The following is a 23821-nucleotide window of genomic DNA, read 5'->3' as shown; positions in this document are numbered from 1 at the left end:
TTTCCCCTTTATTTTACTGGGTCAAGACAAGAATGCCACATCCTATTTGAAACACCTTTAATGTCTAAACTGTATATGTTCTGTCTAATTTATAGAGGAAGAATGTCTATAAAATTTTAAATCCTAAAGCAAAGTTTCCAAATGTTGTTTAATATTGAATGACAGCTTTTCTGAGAATGAATACAGGTTTAAGTGAGAATATGCAGTACTCATGCAGAACAGGACAGCTTAAAATGAACCATCAACCTGGTTATTAATATTATTTTGTCTAATGTACAAAATGTGCTTTCAGTATCTCACAAAAATACACCATGGCCTGAGCTGAAGTTTTAGATTTAAAAATATTAGCTCTTGGATGTTATACACACCATTTATGTCCAATATGACTCTCTCAAATGTTACCAGTTACATATAATATCCCAAATTTCTGACCTATGCTGATGACAGATGACCAACTATTGTGATGTCATCCAGTACTGTATGGTACTAGTTCATATGATATTTTTTCTGGCTACAGTTTAAAGGGCACTTCCTGTTGGTGGAGTAAAGCCTACCACATTATCAAAATATGTAACTGAAGGATCACAGTATGACCTCCTGTGATTTTATTTCTGTATTGTTGCCTTAAATAGCGATGAGTAAATCTTCTAAATTATGTCGTAAGACTTCTTGTCCAAGAAGCAATATATTCTGCAATCTCATTGACAAAATTGTTAAAAGACCATCCTTGCAGTTTTTGGGACAGTGGGGATATCACTGTTATGAACCTAGGATTTACAGAACCCTGGCAAAAATTCTGAGGTATGTCGACTTGGATGGGTTTGACATACTACTCTCAGATTATATTGCATTTGTGGAAAAATCAGGATACCGTTTCGAACTAAATTTTAATCTTGAATTTACTGAAATATGTGTGAATACAATTCTGTACTGGGTATTCGCCAGAAAAGGTAATCCTGACTTTGTGGAATTGCTTCTCAAGAAGACAAAGGACTATGTTCAAGACAGAAGTTGTAACCTGGCACTGATATGGAGGTAATAATCTCATATTTTCACCATAAAAGGAGAAAAATTGCTTTTTAGATTATATTACTACTTTTTTTTCTAAAATGAATATGCATAGTGGCTATATATGGATAAGGAATCCTGACTTGATTGCTCATTCATTTGTTCACTCCTTTATTACTTCATTATTTATTCAATAAATGCTTCCTTATACATACATTATTATGTGCCAATAAATTTCTAGTGGTTCTGCTCTATAAAGTTTACATGTTAGTGCTCAAGGTAAGGGCATGTTAGACAACTTAGATTTCTCTTACTAGACAAAGACATTATTTTGGGTAAAACTGATCTCTTCTTCTTTGAAATATTAATAATGCTAATACTAATACATATATCTATAATACGTACATAAAATGACTTTCAAGTAGAATTCAGAATATATATCCATATTCACTTAGTAGTAGTTATCAAGCATAATAATTCACTATTTGTATGTTAAACATTGATAGATTTGGCTCCAAAATCTCCATGATTTAGCATAATGAAGTCAGGTACCTGATTCAGTCTGTTATAGAACCAAATTTTCATGTAGTCAGTCTAGCTAATGAATACTACTGGGTATCATACAGAATGAAATATTTAATGTGACCTCTTTGTACAAAAAGTCCAAAATACAGATTCTAAAGTTACCTAGTTTGCACTGACTCTAATTCATGCTACAATTTTAAGTACTGGTTTGACTAGAACCAATGTGCATTTGTACTTAAGAGGCACTGTACGAGCTAGGCACAATGATAGGTGCATGTATGCACTAGAAAACAAGGCAGATAAAATCAGTTCGAGACTAAACCAATCTACATTCGGCCTGAAGCAGAGTTCTCTTGATTGTGTATCACTGTGATCCTGGAGAACCACTAGATTGCTTTCCTTAACGATCACCCAAGTACCTGAACTAATAACTGTGGTCTGGAATATCAGTAAATACAACCCCCAAAAAGCACTTTTTGGTTGTTTTAAGGACCATTATATCTGTAACTATAGCGAAGAGCAGCTGCTTCTGAGTATCACTAGCTGGGTTAAGTAACACCTATGTGTGTCCCTGGCAGGTCCATGGGAAAGAAAAATGGAATAAAACAGAGGAAGAGAATATAAATTAAAAAAATTTTTAAATGGGAAGCAAAAGGGGAAAACTGAAAGGAGAGGAAGGAAAATGAAACAAAGAGAAACACATGCTGGGTTATGATACAGTGCCATTAACAACTGTCTTAAGTGACAGTTCTAAAATGAAGAAATTTTGACTTAGATACACATCCACAAGGTAAAACACATTACTGGTCAATTCTATGTGCCACAACATCATCTAGATCTTTGAGACTCATAGTTTTATTTAGATTCAGATGGGGCCTAAGAGTTCACTAGCAAACTTCCACCCTGGGCAACAACCTTACATCAACCATCCCTGGCTGATGCTCATATGGTCTCTGCTTGAACACCTCTGGTAGTAGTTACCTATTTTGTGAGGTAAACCATTCCTTTCCCCAAGGACCTGTTTCCCAGCTATACGTATCCTGTTTCCCTCAAAGACTTTACCCAGTCCCATGACTTTAGATATTATGTATGTGCCAATGACTCCCAGTCTTTCTCTCCAGCCCTGACCTTTCCTCTGAGCTCCAGATTCCTTCTATATAAAGTTGTCTACTCAACATCTCCACAAAGCATCTCAAACTTAACAGAAATAAGATTAATCTAACTCACTCTCTCCCTGTCAAACTGCTTCTTCCCCTGAATTCCCTACCTGATTAATAGCCCCTTTTGTTCTATCCTGTTGCACAAGAGAGAAATCCAGAATTTATTCATGATTCTTCTCTTTCTTTCATCAACACATTAGCAAGTCCTTTTGACTTGTCTCTAAAACATATCCTAATTTCCTCCATTTCTAACCTAGGTGAAACCACATTCATCTCTTGCCTCCACAACTGCTATAGGCTACCAAAGAGGCTTTCAGCTTCCACTCTTCCCTCTCAACCCCTGTAATCTATTCTTGACTCAGAAGCCTGAACGACCTTATAAAAATGTGAAATATGTTACATCACCTATGCTTAAAATCCTCCAAATCTTTACCACTACAAGTGGAATTAAATTCAAACCCTATACTCATTTTTTAAAAGTCCTACATGAGGGGCAGCCCAGGTGGCTCAGTGGTTTAGTGCCACCTTCAGCCCAGGGCGTGATCCTGGAGACCCGGGATCGAGTCCCACGTCAGGCTTCCTATATGGAGCCTGCTTCTTCCTCTGCCTGTGTCTTTGCCTCTCTTTCTCTCTCCTCTCTGTGTATTCTCATGAATAAATAAATAAAATCTTAAAAAAAAAAAAGTCCTACATGATCTGGTCTCTCACTATAGTAACAAAATACAATCTCATATCATTCTCCCCCTTGAACACTATATCCCAACCACACAGACCTGTTTCTTGAACATCTTCCATTTCATTCCTGCCTGAAGGTCCTGTAATGACTGTTACCTCAAAGTGAAATAAGTCAGACTGAGAAAGACAAATATATGATTTCACTCATATGTGGAATTTCAAGAGCAAAACAAAGGAATAAATAGAGAAAAAGCAGAAACAGACTCATAAAGAGAACAAACTGATGGTTGCCAGAGGGAAGGGGGGAGAAAAGAGGGATGGGCAAAATGAGTGAAGGAGAGTGGGAGATATAAGCCTCTAGTTATGTAATGAACAAGTCATGGGAATAAAAGGTGCAGCATAGGGAATGATATTGCAATGGTGACAGATGGTAGCTATGCTTGTGGTGAGCACAGTATAACCTGTAAACCTGTTGCGTCACTGGGTTGTACACTTGAAATTAATGTAATATTGTGTGTTAACTATACTCAAGTTTTTAAAACTAGAATTAAAAAAAAAAATAATACAATAATAATAACTGTTCCCTCTGTCTGGAAATCTATTCACTCAGATCTTCCTAGGACTAGTTCTTTTTTATCATCTGGAACACACTATATATGTCATCTCTTCAGAGAGGACTTTTCTGGCCTCACCATCTAAAGAAGTCATTCATTCAATGTCATAACACTATTTTTATTGTCTGCACATCAATCACTATATGCTCATTTGCTATTGTTCTTTTTTTTTTCATTGATTTCTTTGTTCACTATCATTAAAAGTAAGCTCCATGAGAGAAGAAACCCTGACTACTTCCTCAACATTGAATCCTCAGTGCATAGAACTATGTAGATACACTCAAGAGCTCAGTCAAGAATTTGTTGAATGAAAAAGTGAATTTTTATGCAGCTTTATTAGATTCTTACTCATCATGCACTGAAATCTGTCTCCATTTCTCCAGTTCTGCCTCCAGAGCTATGGAGAACAAAGTCTATTTTCTCTCCCAAGTGAAGACCTCCCAAATATTTGTCCTCATAATGAATACCTTGTTTCCTATTATGACCTCATAATGAATACCTTAAGTTTCCTATTATCTGTTGTTTATTCCTACAGCAGCATTTTTGTCACCTTCCCCAGGATATACTCCAATATGATACTTTCTCCATTATAATAATGAAGTATCTAAATAGGTCCCTGGATGAGAGAAGATAGAACTAATGAGGGAAAGGAACTTAAATCTGTTCATTTTTTACAACAAACTTGCAATCGTAATCTAAATGCCATTGTATGACATACCATAAGTGGTTAAAGAGATGATGTCATTCAGTTAAGATAATGATCATTTATTAAGCATTTCCTTAAGTGCCAGGCACTCTGTTACTTTTTGGGAATTCAAAAACAAAACAGCCATATTTCCTGATTTGGGGGATCTCACAGACTAGTAAGTGAACCATAAACATTATACTATAAGGGCAAAAATAGAAGCATGTGCTGGTAGAAAGAACAGAGAAAGAAGTTGTTAACACTATTAGAAAGCAGCAGATATCTGAAAAAGCTCTCTAGAGGATTCTTAAACTGATTTTTAAAAGATGAAAGGGAGTTTTCTCTTCCTTTCCCTTGAAGAAATAAGATCTAGGCAGAGGCAGGATGACTAAAACCAAAGGAGATACAAACAACATGTTGATTCTAGTGATTATAGACAATTCTGCAACTGCTAGAAAGTAAGATAGGAAATCAGGTAGTAGTAAAAGATGAAGCCTGGAAGTGAAAGTGTGAAGTACTTTGTAGGACAAACTAAGGAATTTGAAACTTACACCATGAATGATGCCTAACCAGTGAAGGTTAGACTTGTAGTATGAAAAGATTCATCAGCGCTCATTTGAAGACTCAACTGTAGGAAGGGAGACTGGGACTAGAGGCAGGGAGACCAGTTAGTAGACTGCTCAGACATTCCAGGTACAGTGGCAGCTCCAGAACCTGAACAGAAAAAGAACTGTGGGAAGCAATCTTATGAAAAAGAAGCAGGTGACTGGAGAAGTTGCTTGACATCTCCTGAATTTGCATAGTAGGCACTCTGTGCTAACTTAGCTTCCATGTGTATTTATAAGAGTTTTAGGGAAAGAACTAATTCTGCTCTGCCACCATCTTCTCCAACTTCTGGCTATTCTTTGATACCACAACTGTCCAGGTAAAACATAAAGAGAACTTAAATGGCAGTAGAGGAAAGAAGAGATATTATTAAACAGAATAACAAAATAGTGAGTGATTAGAAGCAGAGCATCAAAAAGAGAGGAGTTAATTTCAAATTTCTAAATTTTAAGACTTGTTGATAGCTGTATTAGTTTTCTCCTGTTGTAACAAATTGCCACAAATTTAGTGGCTTAAAATGATACAGATGTATTATTTTTTAGTTCTGGAGGCCAGAAATCCAAAATAAGCCTACTGGGCTAAGATCAAGAGGTCAGCAGAGCTAGTTCTTTCAAGAGGCTCTACAGGAGAATGTGTTTCCCTGCCAGATTCTAAAAGCTTCCTGTATTCCTTGGTTCACGGCCTCTTCCTCCATATTCAAAGCCAGCACTGTACAGTCATAGCTCCTTCACTGGCTCTGCTTCTCTTGTTCTCTGACACGTCTTAGAAGGGCCTTTGTGGTTACACTGGGTCCACTTGCATAATCTCCCATCTCAAGATCCTTACCCTTAATTACATCTGCGAAATCCCTTTTGCCAGTATGAGAGGCCATTATCCAGCCTACCACAATGGTCATGCCACAAATCTATCACGATTATTACAAAGGACTTAAAAATTCAGTTTGGGACATAAGAGTTTGCATTACCTAAGGGATAGCATCATCCTTGATGTCTCTGTCTCTTACATTCCACATCTAATCTGCCTAGATATCTGTTGGTTCTGCCTTTAAACAATATACAGAAATCTGACCATCTCTACTGCTATTGCCTTGTACTCCGTAACTTTCCTCTTCCGATCCCATAACAAATTCTCAACAGAGGTAAGATCATGTTGCTTTTCCATTCAAAATCTCCAATGACTCCTCCATTCCATTTAGAGTACAAGATGGAAGTCCTCTCAGTGATCTACAAGGCTCTACATAATGATATCCCATTATCTCTGTCCTTGTTTCCCACTACTCCTCACGCTTTTCACTCTTTCAGCCATGATGGCTCCCTTACTCTTCCTTCCCTCACCACTCCAGGAACACTGCTTCCTAAGGATCCTCAAATAAATAGTTAACTTCTTCATCTCTTTCTTCTTTATTCAAATGTTACCTTTCAGAAATGCCCTCTCCTATCATCCTATTTAAAATTGTAAAATGTCCTCGTACATCTGTCCCAACACTTCCATACTTCCTATTCTGGTCTATTTTTTTTTTCTTATCAAATCTTCTGACATATTATAAAATTTGCATTTTGCTATGTTCATCCTGTACTGTTTCCCCTCACTACAATCCAAGCAGGCATCTTTGTTATGTTCACTCACATATCCCAAGCGCCTAAAACAGTACTTGGCATGCAGTATCCATTCAATAAATATTTGTTGAATAAATTAATAGACAGTAATTGAAGTTATGGTCATGGATGAAATTGCCTGAGAACAAAAAATCAAAATAAAATTAGTCAAAAGACCACATATTTACTTAAATGTTAAGGGCACAGAAAGAGGAACCAGTAAAAGATGGTTGAAAAGGAACAGCCAAAGTGGTAGGTGGATAACTGGGAGAAAATAGCCCTACTAAGTTAGGATAAAACATGGTTCCATTAAATATCAGACATAAAATTATGACAAAGGATCTATTAAATTTGGTGACTAAAAACTAAAAGAGAAGTAGTAGGAAAAAATAGAAATAATTAGTATAGCTACAAAACTGAATCATTCTCTGCATGTCTATATGGAAATATTATGCCCCATTTCATAACCATATATGACAGGTTTTCAGATACAGAGGGTTCAGTTCATTAACTTCACATTTAAAAACTAATTCTTGCTGTGCTTGCCTTACTCCATCCATATAAGTACTGTTATAATTAACTGTCAGTACAGATTAAGCAAATTTTGGTTTACAGTAACATGCTCTTTAAACATGAGGATTAATCATGTCACTTGGGTACAGATTAGACTTTTAAATTTCATTTTAAGCCTATTTGGGTTTTAGTTATGTTTTCAACATTTTTGGCCCAAAATTACTTCTAAAGGTAATATCAATCTTAATTATTTTAAAATTAATTAATATCTATAAATCTTACCAAGGACCACTTATGGTATCTTTGTCCCCTAAGTCTCCTGAATTCCTATACTTAAAATACTGCTAGTCAAATATCTTAAGAGTGAGCAAGATTAGAGGTGGTTCAAGATGGTAGGAGAATCCTGAACTTCCTCCAATGAACCCAACAAATCTACATCTATATATGCTACAATTCCCCCTTAAAAAAAAAAAAAAAAAAAAAAAAAAAAAAAAACAAAAAAAAACAAAAAAAAACTAGCTAAACAGATCCTCCACAGCAAAAGATTAATAGACTGGAGCACCTGGGTGGCTGAGTCAGTTCAGCATCCAACTCTTGATTTTGGCTCAGGTCATGATCTTAGGGGCCTGAGGTCAGAGCCCTACATGGGGCTCCATACTGGGCCTAGGGCTTGTTTAAGATTCTCTCCCTCCCTCTTCCTCTATCTCTCCCTATTCCCCTCACCTCAAGAAAAATAAAAATAAAAAATAAAAATTATTTTATTTTTTAAAATAAAAAATTAAGTGGGCCATATTAAATGGGCTAGGGAAGCAGAGACATGGTCTAGCCAAAAACCCCACCCCCAGCATATCAACCCACAATTAGGAGTTGTTGAGAGGGATCTCACAAATACAGAGGTTCTCCCTGAGAAGCAAGGGGTTTATGCCCCACATCAGACACTCCAACCCTTGGGGCCTGCACTGGAGAGATGAGCCCCCAAAACACCTGGCTTTAAAACCAACAGGACTTATGTTCAGGAGAAATAGTGCTGTAGGAAATGGAGATACTACTCTTAAAGTATCCACAAGTAGACACATTCACTTTGGGACCTAGTACAAAACCTAACATTATACCTAATGAATACCTAATCCTAAGGTATTTGCCAGAAGGGCAAAGCCTGTTGAAGCTCTTCCGGAAAAAAGGCATCTTTTCAGCATTCTCTCTCTTCTTTCCTAGTGCTGGCACAGGAAGGTATCATCTTTGCACTATCCCTCTACCTTACTGCCTACAAGAAACTCACTTCATATGTAAGGACACACACAGACCAAAAGTGAAAGGTTGGAAGATGTTTTAGGCAAATGGAAATCTGCCCACCCGCCCCAATAAGAAAAGCTAGGGTAGTTATAGTTACATTAAATAAAATAGACTTTAAAATAAAGACTGTGGGGATCCCTGGGTGGCGCAGTGGTTTGGCGCCTGCCTTTGGCCCAGGGCGCGATCCTGGAGACCGGGGATCGAATCCCACGTGGGGCTCCCGGTGCATGGAGCCTGCTTCTCCCTCTGCCTGTGTCTCTGCCTCTCACTCTCTCTCTCTGTGTGACTATCATAAATAAATAAAAATTTAAAAAAAATAAATAAAGACTGTAATAAAAGACAAAAAAATGGGCATTATATAAAAGTAAAAGGGTCAATCCCAACAATAAGATATAACATTCTGCATTCAACACAGAAACATCTAAATATATAAAGTGAGTATTAACAGACCTAAAGGCAGAAATTGACAGCAATAAAACACTAGAAAGGGGCTTTAGTATACTGCTTACATCAATGAATTGACCATTCAGGCAGAAAATTAATAAGAAAGTATGCTTAGTTGACACATTAGACCAAATGGACTTAATAATATATATAATAATATATAATAGTAATATATATATATACAGAATATTGCATAAAAAGGAGTAAAATACACATTCTTCTCGAGTGTACATGGGGCAGATTATATGTTAGGCCATAAAACAAGTCACAATAATCCAAGAAGATGGAAATCATATCAAGTATATTTTCCAACCACAATGGTATGACAGTAGAAATAAATTATAAGAACACTGGAAAAATCACAAATATATGGAGATTTAAAAATGTGGTGCTGAACAACCAATGTGTCAACAAAGAAATGAAAGAAATCAAAACTTATCTTGAAATAAATTAAAATAGAAATACATTTTATCAAAATCAATGAGATGCAGCAAAAGCAGTTCTAATAGGGAAGATTATGGTGATACACACCCACCTAAAAAACAAACAAACAAAAAGCTCAACTAAACTAACTTTATACCAAAAGGAACTAGAAAAAGAAAAATAAAGTTCAGTTAGTAGAAAGAAGGCAATAAGATCAGAGTAGAAATAAATGAAATACAAACTAAAAATAAAATTAGAAAAGATCAATGAAACTAAGAGCTGATTCTCTGAAAAGATAAACAAAACTGACAAACCTTTAGCCAGACTCAACAAGAAAAAAATCAGAAATGGAACAAAAATTAACAACCGATACCAAAGAAATACAAAAAGATCATTAGAGGCAATTATGAACAAGTATACATCAACAGATTCAACAACCTAAAAGAAATGGATAAGTTCTCATATACATATAATCTTCCAAGACTGAATTGTGAAGAAATACAAAGTCTGAATAAGTCAATTACTAGTAAGGAGATTGAATCAGTAATCAAAAACCTCCCAACAGGGATCCCTGGGTGGCGCAGCGGTTTGGCGCCTGCCTTTGGCCCAGGGCGCGATCCTGGAGACCCGGGATCGAATCCCACGTCAGGCTCCCGGTACATGGAGCCTGCTTCTCCCTCTGCCTGTGTCTCTGCCTCTCTCTCTCTCTGTGTGTGACTATCATAAGTAAATAAAAATTAAAAAAAATAAAATAAAATAAATAAAAAAAAAAAAAAACCTCCCAACAAACGAAAGTCCAGGACAAGACAGCTTCACTGTTGCGTTCTACAAAATATTCAAAGAAGATTTAATACCTATCCTTAAACCCTTTCAAAAACTGAAAAAAAGAAAACACTTCCAAACTCATTATATAAGTCCAGAATTACCCTAATGGCAAAATCACATGTGGACACTGCAAAAAATAAAATTACAGGCCAATATCCTTGATGCACATGGATGCAAAAATCCTCAACAAAATATTAGCAAGTCAAATTTTGCAATATATCAAAAGGAGGATCATACACCATGATCAAGTAGGATTTATTTACAGGGATGAAAGGATGGTTTAATACCTGCAAATCAATCAACATAATACACATTAAAAAATGAAGGATAAAAATTACATGATCTCAATATTTGAAGATAAAGCATTGACAAAATTCAACATTCATTTATGATAAAAACCCTCAACATAGTGGGTATAGATGGAAGGTACTCCAACATCATAAATACTATATATGAAAAACCCACAAATAATATCAAACCCAATGATTTAAGATCAGGAACAAGACAAGGAGGCCCACTCTCACCACTTTTTTTCAACATAGTATTAGAAGCCCTAGATAGAGCAATTAGGCAAATAAAACAGAAATTAAAATAAATTTAAAAATAAAATAAAGTATATCCAAATTGGGAAGGAAAAAGGAAAACTGCCACTATATATAGATGACATTATATTATATATAGTAAGTCCTGAAGACTCCACCAAAATAGCTAAAACTAATAAATTCAAAAGTTGCAGGTATAAAATCAATATACAAAAATCTATTGTCTTTTTATATACTAACAATGAATTATCAGCAAAATAAATTAAGAAAACAATCTCATAAAATACTTATGCATCAAAAGAATACAATACTTAGAAGCAAATTTAACCAAGGAGCTGACAGATCTGTACTCTGAAAACTCTAAGACACTGATGAAAGAAATTGAAGAAGACACAAATAAAGATATTTTGTGCTCATGGATTGGAAGAATCAATATCATTAAAATGTCCGTACCACCCAAAGCAATTTACTAATTCAATAATCTGTACCAAAATTTGAATGGCAGGAACACCTAGGTGGCTCAGTGGTTGAGCATCTGCCTTTAGCTCAGGTCGTGATCCCAGGGTCCCACATCAGGGTCCCCGCAGGGAGCCTACTTCTCCCTCTACTTACGTCTCTGCCTCTCTCTGTGTGTCTCTCACAGATAAAGAAATAAAATCTTTTTTTTAATTTATTTTTTATTGGTGTTCAATTTACTAACATACAGAATAACCCCCAGTGCCCGTCACCCATTCACTCCCACCCCCCCCCCCCACCCCTTCTACCACCCCTAGTTCGTGAAAGGGAATATAAGGGAAGGGAGAAGAAATGTGTGGGAAATATCAGAAAGAGAGACAGAACGTAAAGACTGCTAACTCTGGGAAACGAACTAGAAATAAAATCTTTTAATAAAATTTTTGAATGGCCTTTTTTCACAGAATTAGGACAATCCTAAAATTTGTTTTGAATAAGAAAAGATCTTGAATAACAAAAGATCTTGAATAACAAAAGTAGTCTTGAAAAAAAGATAAAAGATAGTAATCACAACAGCATGGCATAAAAATAATCATACAGATTAAGGGAACAAAACAGTGAGTCCAGAAATAAACCCATGCAAATATGGTTAATTAATTTTATGAAAAAAAAAGAGACAAGAATATACAACAGGGAAAGGATGGTCTCTTCAAAAAATGATGCTGGGAAAACTGTCAGATGCAAAAGAATGAAAGTAGACCACAATCTCATACCACACACAAAAATTAACTCAAAATTGGCTGAAGACCTCCTTGTAAGGCCAGAAACCATAAAACTCCTAAAAGAAAACACAGGCAGTAAGTTCCCTGACATTGTTCATGGCAATATTTTCTGGATCTGACTCCAAAGGGGAAAAAAAAAATGTCCATTCAGATCCTCTGCCCATTTTTTAATAGAATTTTTTTTATTGAGTTGATGAGTTCTTTACATATTTTGGATACTAACCCCTTATTAGATATATAATTTGCAGATATTCTTTTTTCCACTTAGTAGGTTGCCTTTTAATTTTGTTGCTGGTTTGTTTCCTTCACTGTGCAGAAGCTTTTTCATTTTTCATTTTTCATTTATTTTTACTTTTGTTATCATTGTCTTGTTGGGTCCAAAAGCCACAAAACAAATTTAATTACATATATTTTTTTTTTCCTGGAGAACAGTAAAAAAAATCAACAAATACTTGTCTACTTCAGGCTAAGCATTATTCTAGGCATTTAAGAATTTATTTATTTATTTATTTATTTATTTATTTATTTATTTATTTATTTATTCATGAGACACAGAGAGAGAGGCAGAGACACAGGCAGAGGGAGAAGCAGGCTCCATGCAGGGAGCCCGACGTGGGACTCGATCCCTGGTCTCCAGGATCACGCCCAAGCCAAAGGCAGCACTCTGCTGAGCCACCTGGGCTTCCCAGCATTTAAGGATATAATAGCAGATCCAACAGACAAAAATTGTTGCCCTTGTGGAGCTTACATTTTTTTTTTTTGCCTGTCTTGCCCACTCATTTATTTTGAAGATGAGAAAATGAACGATTAGTAATGTTAAGTTATCCAAAATGATATGGGCTTAATGGAGACCTGTGCAAAGTCATGAGAAGAGGAAGGAAGGTCAGGTCATCAAAGAAGTCTCCACAAAAGAGCTTATTAAACAGAGTCTAATATGAGGAGCAAGACTTGTCCCAGAATTGAAAAGGGATAGAAAGAACATATACAAATCAAAGAACTGTGAAAAAGTTGGATGCAATGGTGGCTTGGGAAAGCGAATATACCTGTAAGCAGGACAGGGAATCCAGAAGGAGAAGGGGTTTAGTAAGAGTTCATTTTGGGATATATATTGGATATATGAAAAAGATGGGATGTCTCAGGCAATACTGATCCGGAGATGATTCCAACAGAGAATGTCTATATTTATATACGGAAATTAGAAGGATATGTATAGTAACACTGGCAGCGTTACAACAAAAACTCAACTTAATTTCTAACATGTTACTCTGAACTACACCATACTATTTTTTTTTTTTTTATCATGAAACCTTGGTGTTCCAACACTCAATGAAGCTTGGGAGATATACTAGTTGGTCTAGTGATTTTTAAACTGTTCCCTTTGGAGCTCCTGACAAGGGAATCACACGGGAGAGGTTTTCAGGACTTCTCTCAACACACTTCACCCAGAAAACATTTCTAACACAAAACATTCTTTTTGTATAGCTAGTTTAGGTGTAACAATCCTCCAATGCTGCTTTATGCTTGTAAATGAAACATAACTTCTAATCTTTTTATTGATTAACACCTGCTAATCCTTCAAATCTTAGCTCTAGGATAACCTATAAACAATGGTTATTCCACTGCCTCTCCTCAGTGCTTCACAGTATACCAAGCATGTTTCTATCATAGCCATTATCATTTTGTATTGTATTACTGAATTACTTGACCATTTCCCTTACTAGACTGCAATAAGCTTCTTGATATAAAGGACTGTATCTTTCATCTCTGTGTATCTAGCACTCAGTACACCCTGGGCAAGCAAGTGTTAAATTAATTAATGAGCAAATGAATACATAAATGCATAAGGAAACTAAGATTCAAAGAGGCTGACTGATCCAAAATCATAGAGCTAGTTAGGAGAAACCAAACCTAGAATCTAGAACCCTTAAATCTCCATTTTTATAGCATTATATTGTGTTGCCTCCCCTCATTAATTAAATATATCCTATCTTAAATTCCTTTTTTTTTTTTTAAGATTTTAATTATTTATTCATGAAAGACACAGAGAGAGGCAGAGACATAGAGGGAGAAGCAGACTCCCTGTGCGGAGCCCGATGCAGAACTCGATCCCAGGAACCGGGATCATGACCTGAGCCAAAGACAGGCACTCAAACACTGAGCCACCCAGGAGAACCTCCTTTTTGAATAATGCTCTCCTTGCTCTGCAGTTTTCCAAAACCAGTATTTATAGTTTGTGTGCTGTTCTGCAAAACATATTAGTATCTTATTAGACCAATCAAAACAATTCCAGAGACAAAGGATCATAAATAAAATTTCCCTTTCTTTAGTCCTAAAGCCATTTTTATTTGGCTAAATCAAGACTTGATAATATAAAATCTTCTGTGGTTAGCTATGCAATGTCCTATCTACACATTGAGACCAGTACATTAGCAAACATAAATATCTATTAAATGAAATAATTGCAAGGACCACATAAAATCAGAAAAAAATAAAATAAAATTTTCACTGCTTAAACCTGCAAATACCAATTCTAATTTTATTAAAGTAAAAAAATATATAGAATTAAGATAGTTGCACTTATTCCTTTCTCATCTAATCTCCAAACTCAATTCATGACTGACCAAGAAGATGATGAACAAAAAAGTATCAAAATGGTCACATAATTTTATTCTATTAATAAAGTGAAATTTAAGAGAGCGCCTTTTTACCTTCTCTGTTTTAAATTTTCCAGAGCTACATCAGTTTTCTAATACTGGTTCTAATGACAGCAGGATTTCTCCAGTGAGCAACATAGCTACTACCACTAAAAGCAAACACTTTCCATCCATTTAAATTTCTTTGTTTTTACAAGTGCAAAGTTTAAATGTGTAATAGGAATTTTCTTATTAACTTCCAGTTTGGTCTAGATTCATGGAGTAGAAAACTCTTTTTAGGGCACCCCAGGTGGCTCAGCAGTTTAGTGCTGCCTTCGGCCCAGTGTGTGATCCTGGAGTCCCGGGATCGAGTCCCATGTCGGGCTCCCTGCATGGAGCCTGCTTCTCCCTCTTCCTGTGTTTCTGCCTCTCTCACTCTCTGTGTGTCTCTCATGAATAAATAAATAAAATCTTTAAAAAAAAAAAACTCTTTTTAAGACATACATAAAGGTAAAAGTGCATTAAAAGCTATTTAAGACATTTAATACTTAAGAGAATACTATTATTTTCCCATTACTGTTAAGACAACTTACAATTCTTAGCTCTGTATTCAGTGAAGCTTTTGTTTGGTCCACAGAACTTTTACACCAGTGTACTGTCCAAGCCCACTAAGTGGCATCACACCTCTACTCTACGTAGCTCAGACAAGACAATCTAATATCTTAAAAATACTCCTGCAATATGGAATCTTAGAAAGAGAAAAAAATCCCATCAACATTGTGATAACAATATTGCTCTACCCTTCAAGAGTGAGAATAATGGTTGATCATGAATTGGTAGACATCCAGGAAGATGCCAAAACATGTTTAGTGCTGTGTTCCAGAGTGCTTTCTGCCATTTCAATCAGGGAAATAGAGGTAAGCAAAATATTATTCTTGGGTTTGGGCTCAAATATTGATCAATTTTAAGATAAAACTGTGAGACAAGAATGAATTTGATTTTTAATCTATGAATTATATCCAGTGAAAAATTAATAATTGAGTGTAGGCTTATAAATTAAAAATAAGTAAAATCTAAATGATCTTGAACATTAGTCCCTTATTTCATAATCTTGTCTTCTAAATAAATAATTTTAAAAGTTAAATTTATGGTTTATTTTAGTAGTTACTAAGTAGATGTATCTTATTATTATATTCTGATTATACAATAACCTGTGTTTATTAGGATCTCTAGGTCTTAAGAACACCCTAAATAAAAAATTTAACAGAATTCTTTACAGTACAGTATTTTTAAATGAGTTGCATTTCTCCTCACAAATACATGCCAAGATATTAAAACATAAAAACTTAAAATATTTGTGCAATTGAAAATATCTATTCCTCAGTTCTGTGAGCAGAGACTATTTCATATACCCTAGCAATGATTCCAAGCATTGAGCTAAATACTTGGTGATAAGGTACTAAACATACACCAGATATTCTTTGAATAGCTTAGTACTGAATAAATAATTTTAAAAAATTATATATCGGGATCCCTGGATGGCTCAGCGGTTGAGCCTCTGCCTTTGGCTCAGGGCTTGATCCCGGGGTCCTGGGATAGAGTCCTGCACTGGGCTCCCCGGGGGGAGCCTGCATCTCCCTCTGCCTGTGTCTCTGCTTCTGTCTCTCATGAATAAATAAATCAATCTTAAAAAAAATTATATATCATTTAAGTACCATATGGTCTACAGATTATAGGTTCTACTGCAGAAATAGCTCTGTAATACAGCAATGTCTTTTAGTCCTAAATCAACTTAATTAACATTTAGCTTCTAGAATTAAATCTTTAAAAAGGGGTACCCTAACTGAAACTTAAAAATTTATCTTTTCATATAGACAAGTCTCCTATCAGGATTTTTTTAAAGATTTTATTTATTCATGAGAGACAGAAAGAGAGAGAGAGAGAGAGAGAGAGGCAGAGACACAGGCAGAGGGAGAAGCAGGCTCCATGCAGGGAGCCCAACGTGGGACTCGATCCCGGGTCTCCAGGATCATACCCTGGGCTGAAGGTGGCGCTAAACCGCTGAGCCACCCGGGCTGCCCCCATCAGGATTTCTTATGGTTTTGCAGTACAAAGTTTTATTCTACAATGTTTGGAATCACCTAGGGGGCCTTGCAGGATTTATGTTGTCTGTGCCTAATCTCAGATGAACTGAATTAAACTTTCTGGAGTAAAACCTCAGCATTCATATACTTTAAAGTTTCCTGGATAATTCTGGTGTATAGCCAAGTTGACAACACTACTCTGGAAAGAGAAGCTGATAAAACATAAGTGTGTGATCTGTCTAAAATAAAAAACATATACACATTCATAGTTGTAAGAAATAATGTTTTGTGTCCTTAGACATATTATTTAAACTTTACATATCACTGTGAGAAATAAAAGGCAAATAAAAATACTTGCCTCAGATTAAAAAAAAGCTTTGTAAAAAATATAAGGGTTATATAAACTTAAGATCTATTTTCTGAATTAAAATACAAAATAAAAATGCTAATAATTTGGAATAACCAATGATTAATATTACAAAATTAAAATATTTCCTCTTTCTTCAGACGCAGCTAAGTTTAGGAAGACGTCCAATTATTTCTAATTGGCTGGACTACATTCCTTCAACAAGATACAAAGATCCATGTGAACTATCACATCTTTGCAGAATAACCATTAGGGCTCAACTACTGACCAACAATATGCTCCCAAATGGAATATTTTCACTTCAAATACCGGTTCGTCTACAGAAGTACCTGAATTTAGAAAGTTAATAAACATCTTTCTCCTGAGTTCTTTAAGGATACTCACCATTGTATGGTTTAGAAGTTAATAAACTATTAACTTCATGCAAAATTTTATTGCACTGAATATTTCATTAGAAAATATAATTTCAGGGGATCCCTGGGTGGCGCAGCGGTTTGGCGCCTGCCTTTGGCCCAGGGCGCGATCCTGGAGACCCGGGATCGAATCCCACATCGGGCTCCCGGTGCATGGAGCCTGCTTCTCCCTCTGCCTATGTCTCTGCCTCTTTCTCTCTCTCTCTCACTCTCTCTCTGTGACCATCATAAATAAATAAAAATTTAAAAAAAAGAATATAATTTCACAGGACACCCTAAATCAATCCATTTTAAATCAGTATATGGCTCTGCCCATTACCTTTCTATACAGTGGAACAAATTATATGCTTTTTGTTATATTTTAGATTTACCCTTCTAATCCACTCTTAAAAGTTTTTTTTTTGTGTTAGAGCATTATTGTTATCTGTGGAAATTTTGGTCATATTAATGTTCTGAAGCTCCTACTATTAGTGTGTTCTAAGCTAAGTAAATATTTTGTATTGTGTATTTCTATTAACAAGTATATTGAGTTATTTTGCAAATAAAATGTTGTGCTTGGTGGTAAGGAATAGTGAAGGAAATTAAGATGTGATCCCTTCCTTGAGAAGCCATAGTCACAAATAATACAAGGTAAAGAATTCGTCAACTAAAGGATGGGGGTCAGGAGGAGGATGACAGAAATGGATAGTATTTGGAAATAACTAGCCCCAAATAGCAATATGGAGCTTTGGTGTTTTGGTGTGTGATACTTCTAAGTACTAGATCAGTAGTGCTTTTTAAGTTGAGATACAATTGACATGTAACATTATATTACTTTCAGGTATATAATAACATGATTCAGTATATGTATATATTGCAAGATGATCACAATAAGTCTAGTTAACAGCCACGATCATACATAGTTACAACATTTTCCTTGTGATGAGAACACTTAGAATCTACTTTCAGCTACTTTCAAATATGCAACACAGTATTATCAGACACAGAAATTTATTACCTTAAAAAATAAATTTTATTCTACTCCATTTTTTTTTAGCTCTTTTCTTCTTGAGTTAAGCAGGGTAGTAGAGTATTCTCTATATAAATAAGTGGTCAAACTGCTGCAATACACAGAAGAGAACTGGGAGATAATTTTTCACAGGTTGCTTACATTTCTGCCTGTCTTATAGCAGAGGCACTGTCTTACATTTAACTACCTTTTTAAGGATGTTTGTATAATGAACAGCCTTGGAAGACAGTGATAGTGTCTCCCTCTGAGCAGAGGCAGGTCTGTTCAGTCTAGTATAATAAAGAATTATCTTCCTCTGGAAAAATAAAGGTTGAGCAGGTCTGCTAGAACCTCATTAATAAAAGGGTTTTCCTAGCTTGGGGTTCCTCAGCCATAGTACAAATCCACTGTACACATATCTAACTGGACCACTCCATGTCTCAGAGGATCAGGATACCTGAAACCAACACAAACAAAGCTCATGGTGCATCATGTACCATTAGCATAAGTCTTTTGTTTCTGACTCAGGAATCTTCTATCTTCTGACGACAAACATGAAACAGCAAATTGAACTGCTAGTTTGCAAGTAAGGTAAAAGTCTCAGATCCTTCACAGATTTTTTTTAATTGAAGTATAACTGACATATAACATTATATTAATTTCAGGTATATAACACAGTCAACATTTGTATATATTGCAAAATGATCATAATAAGTCTAGTTAACATCCATCACCATACATAGTTACATCTTCACGGTTCTTGACAATGAAGATGTTTCCCACCTCATCATTATCTATTTTAGGATCCATTTTGGTAGATTATGGCACTTACTAGCATTTTCATTGTCTACCTGCAATCTGGAGACTATCAAAATTTCGACAATTTATAGGAAAAGGGTTACAGTAAGATAAACAACTGTGTAATTTAAATTCCTAAAGAACAGAATAGAAAAAGCAAAGCAATAACTACTAGATCATTTGCTTTTCCTTTCCTTCCATTTTCATTCCTGTGAGGTACAAATGCATTATAAGACTGAATTTATATACTTAACTAAAAGTACATTTAATTATAATTGAGCCTATTTTAAGCTCAATTCATAAATATATAGGAAGTCCCTACTACTACACACAATTTATTAACATTTGAATTTTTTTAACACTAGCACATAAGATAGTGATATAATTTGGTTTTAAAAAGTCAGAACAGCTTTTGCTTGCTAAAGAATTAACAGAATAGCTTTAAAATTAAAAAATGCATTACTCTCTACATACCTATTAGAATGGCTAAAAATTAAAAAAAAAATGATAATGCCAACTGCTAGAGAACATGTGGGACATTCTCGTCCAAGGCTGACAAGAATGCAAAAAATAAAGAGCCACTTAAGAAAATAGTTTGGTGAATTCTTATGAAGCTAAACGCATAACTTATAAAATGACAGAGCCATTCCACTCCTATTTAGCCTATGGAAAACCTAAAACTTAACACTCATACAAAAATCTATACAAGAATGTTTATAACAGTTTCATTCATAATCACCAAAAACTGGAGATCCAATTGTCTTTCAATGAGTGTATGAGTAAACTATGGTGCAAACCATGAAATACTAGTCAGCAATAAAAGGGGACAATGACGTGGACAAATTCTATGAAATATTATGCTGAGTAAAAGAACCCAGTTTCAAAAGATTCCATGCTATATGATTCCATTTGTTGGACATTATGGAAAAAATAAAACTATAGGGATATAAAGCTTAATTTCCAGGGATTGCTCGGTTAAAGTTAGGGGTCAGGAAAGGACCTGACAATGAAGGGACAGCACTAAGGGAATGATGGGAATGTGATGGAACTGTCTGGTATTTGGTGAAGAAACTGATTGTCAGGGTGGTTCCATGAATCCATATATGTGCTAAAATTCATAAAATTTTACATTAAAAAAGTTAATGTTATTGTATGCCAATTTTGAAATATACAAATGCACTACTTTCTAGGCATCAGTATAAGCTGCTTTTTTCTTCTGCTCCCACATTCCTTAACTCTAGACTTGAAAAAGAGTACTTTATGAGAGGAGAAAGGTGGAACAGACTAAAAAAGTGACTTTGAGGTGGAAATTAAAAGAATTTGTGACAACATTATGAACATTTATCTTAAAAGGCTGGATAATGAGATAATGATCTATAATTTTAGAGAAAGGCAAAGTGAAAAGGTACTGAAGACAAGAGTAAATAGACCTTAAAATTAAAGAATGAATTGTCTCTCTAGTATTCCTTTCTATTCTACAGTGCCACAACATAATAATTATATCTTCATTTAATTTGCTTTTTTGTATATTTTGGCTACACACAAAATGATTGAAGAAAAAGTAATTTAATTTTAAGAATATATAAACCTATTTTAATTTCAGTATTCTAAACCTAAAATAAAAGAGATTAATCAGCTGGTTACAGTTTATGCATCAAAAGATTTAAATAATGAAAAATTTCTTAAAAGTCTGGTGGAATCTAATATTGGGGTTAAATCTAAAGAGAACTTAATATATGTAAGGAAATGATATTCTGCATATTTAATACTTTGCACTTATGTCTGCATGCCTGTTTTTCTCCCACTGCATGCTCCCCTTCTGCTTTTTATTGCTTCTTCCCTTTTCTTCCCAATCCGTCATGCCCTTTTCATACCCAGTGCTTTTAGAAATTTGTTGCAAACCTAAATTATCTAACTACTTTTACGAATGACTACATAAAATATAACTCATTTCAAAGACTGTGAGTTAAAACATGGCTAATGGTCAAATTCAAAATATTGTGGTACTTTGTAAAACATGACAATAGGGAATATAAATAGTCTAATGGGATGTTTAACGTATCAAATTTAAATACGAATACTAATTTATATTTACAGTTCAAAAAAGTATGTATGTTATCCAAATTACAACTTTTTCAATATATCTTACTACTTAGAATTTAATAAAGCAAAAAATACTAGATTTCATAAAATATGCATACATTAACAAAAAAAAACAGGACCCTAACCAGTCTGTGAATATATTTTTTTGGCCAGATCACTATGAATTCTCCAGCTTACTGAATGTATACCCTGAGTTCCAGATACTTAATTGTCCAAGAAAAAAATAACTTCCCTATCTTGGGCCTTTGTGGTGAGATAATAAGCCATCTAGTGAGATGAAATTGTAGACATAAGGTATTTGAGAAGACAACAGCCCTGCTCTTTACAGTTACTGACCAACTAACTGATTGTCTTCCATTTTCTTATGTCCACTTATGAAACAAGAATGACCTTCAGGTAAACTCTGAAATGGTGGTATAATCCACATGCCTATGGAAAACAGTTCTATAAAATGCTTCCTGAGCCAAATGAATCAATATTATCTTTTGGCTGCTTTGGTTACTCGCCTAAAAAAGATGACCAAAAATGAAACATGGAAAAGAGTTTGGTGAGTAGAAAATGGAATGCCTGGTATTTGGAAAACTGAGAGTGGGTGATGACAACTCCCCCTTCCAAAAAACATTTTCTGAATTACAAAATATCTGTTTATTATCACCCTTTAGAACTATACTCAATGTCAAAAAGAATAGTCTAAAGTTTCCAGTACTGTTCTAACAAACTTCATACGCATGGAATTCTGGGGTACTAATTAAGAAATTATTGAGTCATAGGGTCTTACTGCTTCAGAAGAGAGTGTAAAAAGAACTCACCTATGATTGGAAAAAAAATATTTTTAAACTAAGGTATTTACAATAACATTTTAAACCATAACTTGTAAGTATAAATACACCTAAGACTTAATATGAATTTTCATAAATAAGAAAAAAACTGTCATGTTACACTGACATTGTTCTAACATAAAAATCAGTCCTTTTAATGGTTCTCATGTTAAGTTATAACAAATATTTTCTTATACACAATATATAGATAATTATGAGGTTAATATAATGTAATTTTCCATTAAGATATAAAATTTAGCAAGTATTTTCTTTTGCTCTTAGGAAAAATGAATTCTAGCTTCCCCATATTGAGATATATTATTTCATTATTACATGATGTGAATTGTCATTCTTCAGTCTTTCGTGAAACTTGTTCAGCCCTGGAAAAATCTGTTTCATACTTCTTTTTGAGATTACTTAAATACATTCGTAAACTGTCTGGATCCAATTGAGAATTTCGAGCAGTTTGAACAAGTCTAGTAGCTAGATGGTACACAGCTCTCTGTCTTTCCATCTCAGGGGTACTCCTTTGGTTTTGCTGTTATTGAAAAAATATAGATAAAAATTAAAATATGATTACTATGACTTTGTTTTAAAATTTTAGCAATTTTCTCTTTCCTTTCATAGAAATACAGAACCCAAAGGCAACTAGTTCCTTTGGTTAAGTCAATTCCATCCAACTAGCAAAGAATATACCAGAAAAAATAAAGAAATATTGTTTTGAAATAAAATTTTTCATGAGTATTTACTACTTTATGACATATTCTTATGACATATTCTTATATTCTTGAAAATCACTTTTTAATGAAATAAGTCTGCCAAATAGGTCAAATTTCTTACTTTACATAATAGTTCATTGCTATGCAGTACTCATTTTAAATGTCCCCCAAGCCTCTTAAAATTCCCCTTTAAGAAGAAGTTCAGTGGAACAGTCCACAAAAACAAAGACTGAATAGATATCATGATGACACTAAACTCATATCTCTCAATAGTAACTCTGAATGTGAACGGGCTTAATGACCCCATCAAAAGGCGCAGGGTTTCAGACTGGATAAAAAAGCAGGACCCATCTATTTGCTGTCTACAAGAGACTCATTTTAGACAGAAGGACACCTACAGCCTGAAAATAAAAGGTTGGAGAACCATTTACCATTCGAATGGTCCTCAAAAGAAAGCAGGGGTAGCCATCCTTATATCAGATAAACTAAAATTTACCCCAAAGACTGTAGTGAGAGATGAAGAGGGACACTATATCATACTTAAAGGATCTATTCAACAAGAGGACTTAACAATCCTCAATATATATGCTCCGAATGTGGGAGCTGCCAAATATATAAATCAATTATTAACCAAAGTGAAGAAATACTTAGATAATAATACACTTATACTTGGTGACTTCAATCTAGCTCTTTCTATACTCGATAGGTCTTCTAAGTAAAACATCTCCAAAGAAACGAGAGCTTTAAATGATACA

General features: G+C 34.8%; 2 protein-coding genes across 6 annotated transcripts in view; one reads left to right on the top strand and one right to left on the bottom strand.

Annotated features, from left to right (window-relative positions):
• The first annotated feature begins 492 nt into the window (after window positions 1-492).
• On the top strand, window positions 493-17656 carry ASB17 (ankyrin repeat and SOCS box containing 17). The gene is made up of 3 exons (XM_072834113.1): window positions 493-1035; window positions 15414-15693; window positions 17368-17656. The coding sequence occupies exons 1-3, from the start codon at window positions 635-637 to the stop codon at window positions 17572-17574; spliced, it is 888 nt and encodes a 295-aa protein (XP_072690214.1). The 5' UTR covers window positions 493-634; the 3' UTR covers window positions 17575-17656.
• A 1002-nt stretch (window positions 17657-18658) lies between these two features.
• MSH4 (mutS homolog 4) overlaps window positions 18659-23821 on the bottom strand; it is an 84749-nt gene continuing 79586 nt past the window's right edge. For 3 of the 5 annotated variants that reach the window (XM_072834093.1, XM_072834095.1, XM_072834096.1), the window contains exon 20: window positions 18660-22885. In XM_072834093.1, the coding sequence (XP_072690194.1) occupies window positions 22694-22885 (192 nt within the window). In that variant the 3' untranslated portion in view covers window positions 18660-22693. Of the gene's footprint in view, window positions 22886-23821 lie in introns of all 5 variants that reach the window. The other 2 variants (XM_072834092.1, XR_012034836.1) reach the window with 2 other exon arrangements.

Source organism: Canis lupus, chromosome 8 (assembly GCF_048164855.1).
Source record: "Canis lupus baileyi chromosome 8, mCanLup2.hap1, whole genome shotgun sequence".
Lineage (NCBI taxonomy): Eukaryota > Metazoa > Chordata > Mammalia > Carnivora > Canidae > Canis > Canis lupus.
This window is presented reverse-complemented; position numbering and strand designations above follow the sequence as displayed.

What these genes read in the sequence shown, in the direction of transcription:
- ASB17 (XM_072834113.1), top strand. Translation starts at nt 635, where the DNA reads ATGAGTAAATCTTCTAAATTATGTCGTAAGACTTCTTGTCCAAGAAGC. An exon ending in AACCTGGCACTGATATGGAG is followed by an intron (nt 1,036 to 15,413) that starts GTAATAATCTCA and finishes TTTGGTCCACAG; the next exon opens with AACTTTTACACCAGTGTACT. An exon ending in TTTCAATCAGGGAAATAGAG is followed by an intron (nt 15,694 to 17,367) that starts GTAAGCAAAATA and finishes CTCTTTCTTCAG; the next exon opens with ACGCAGCTAAGTTTAGGAAG.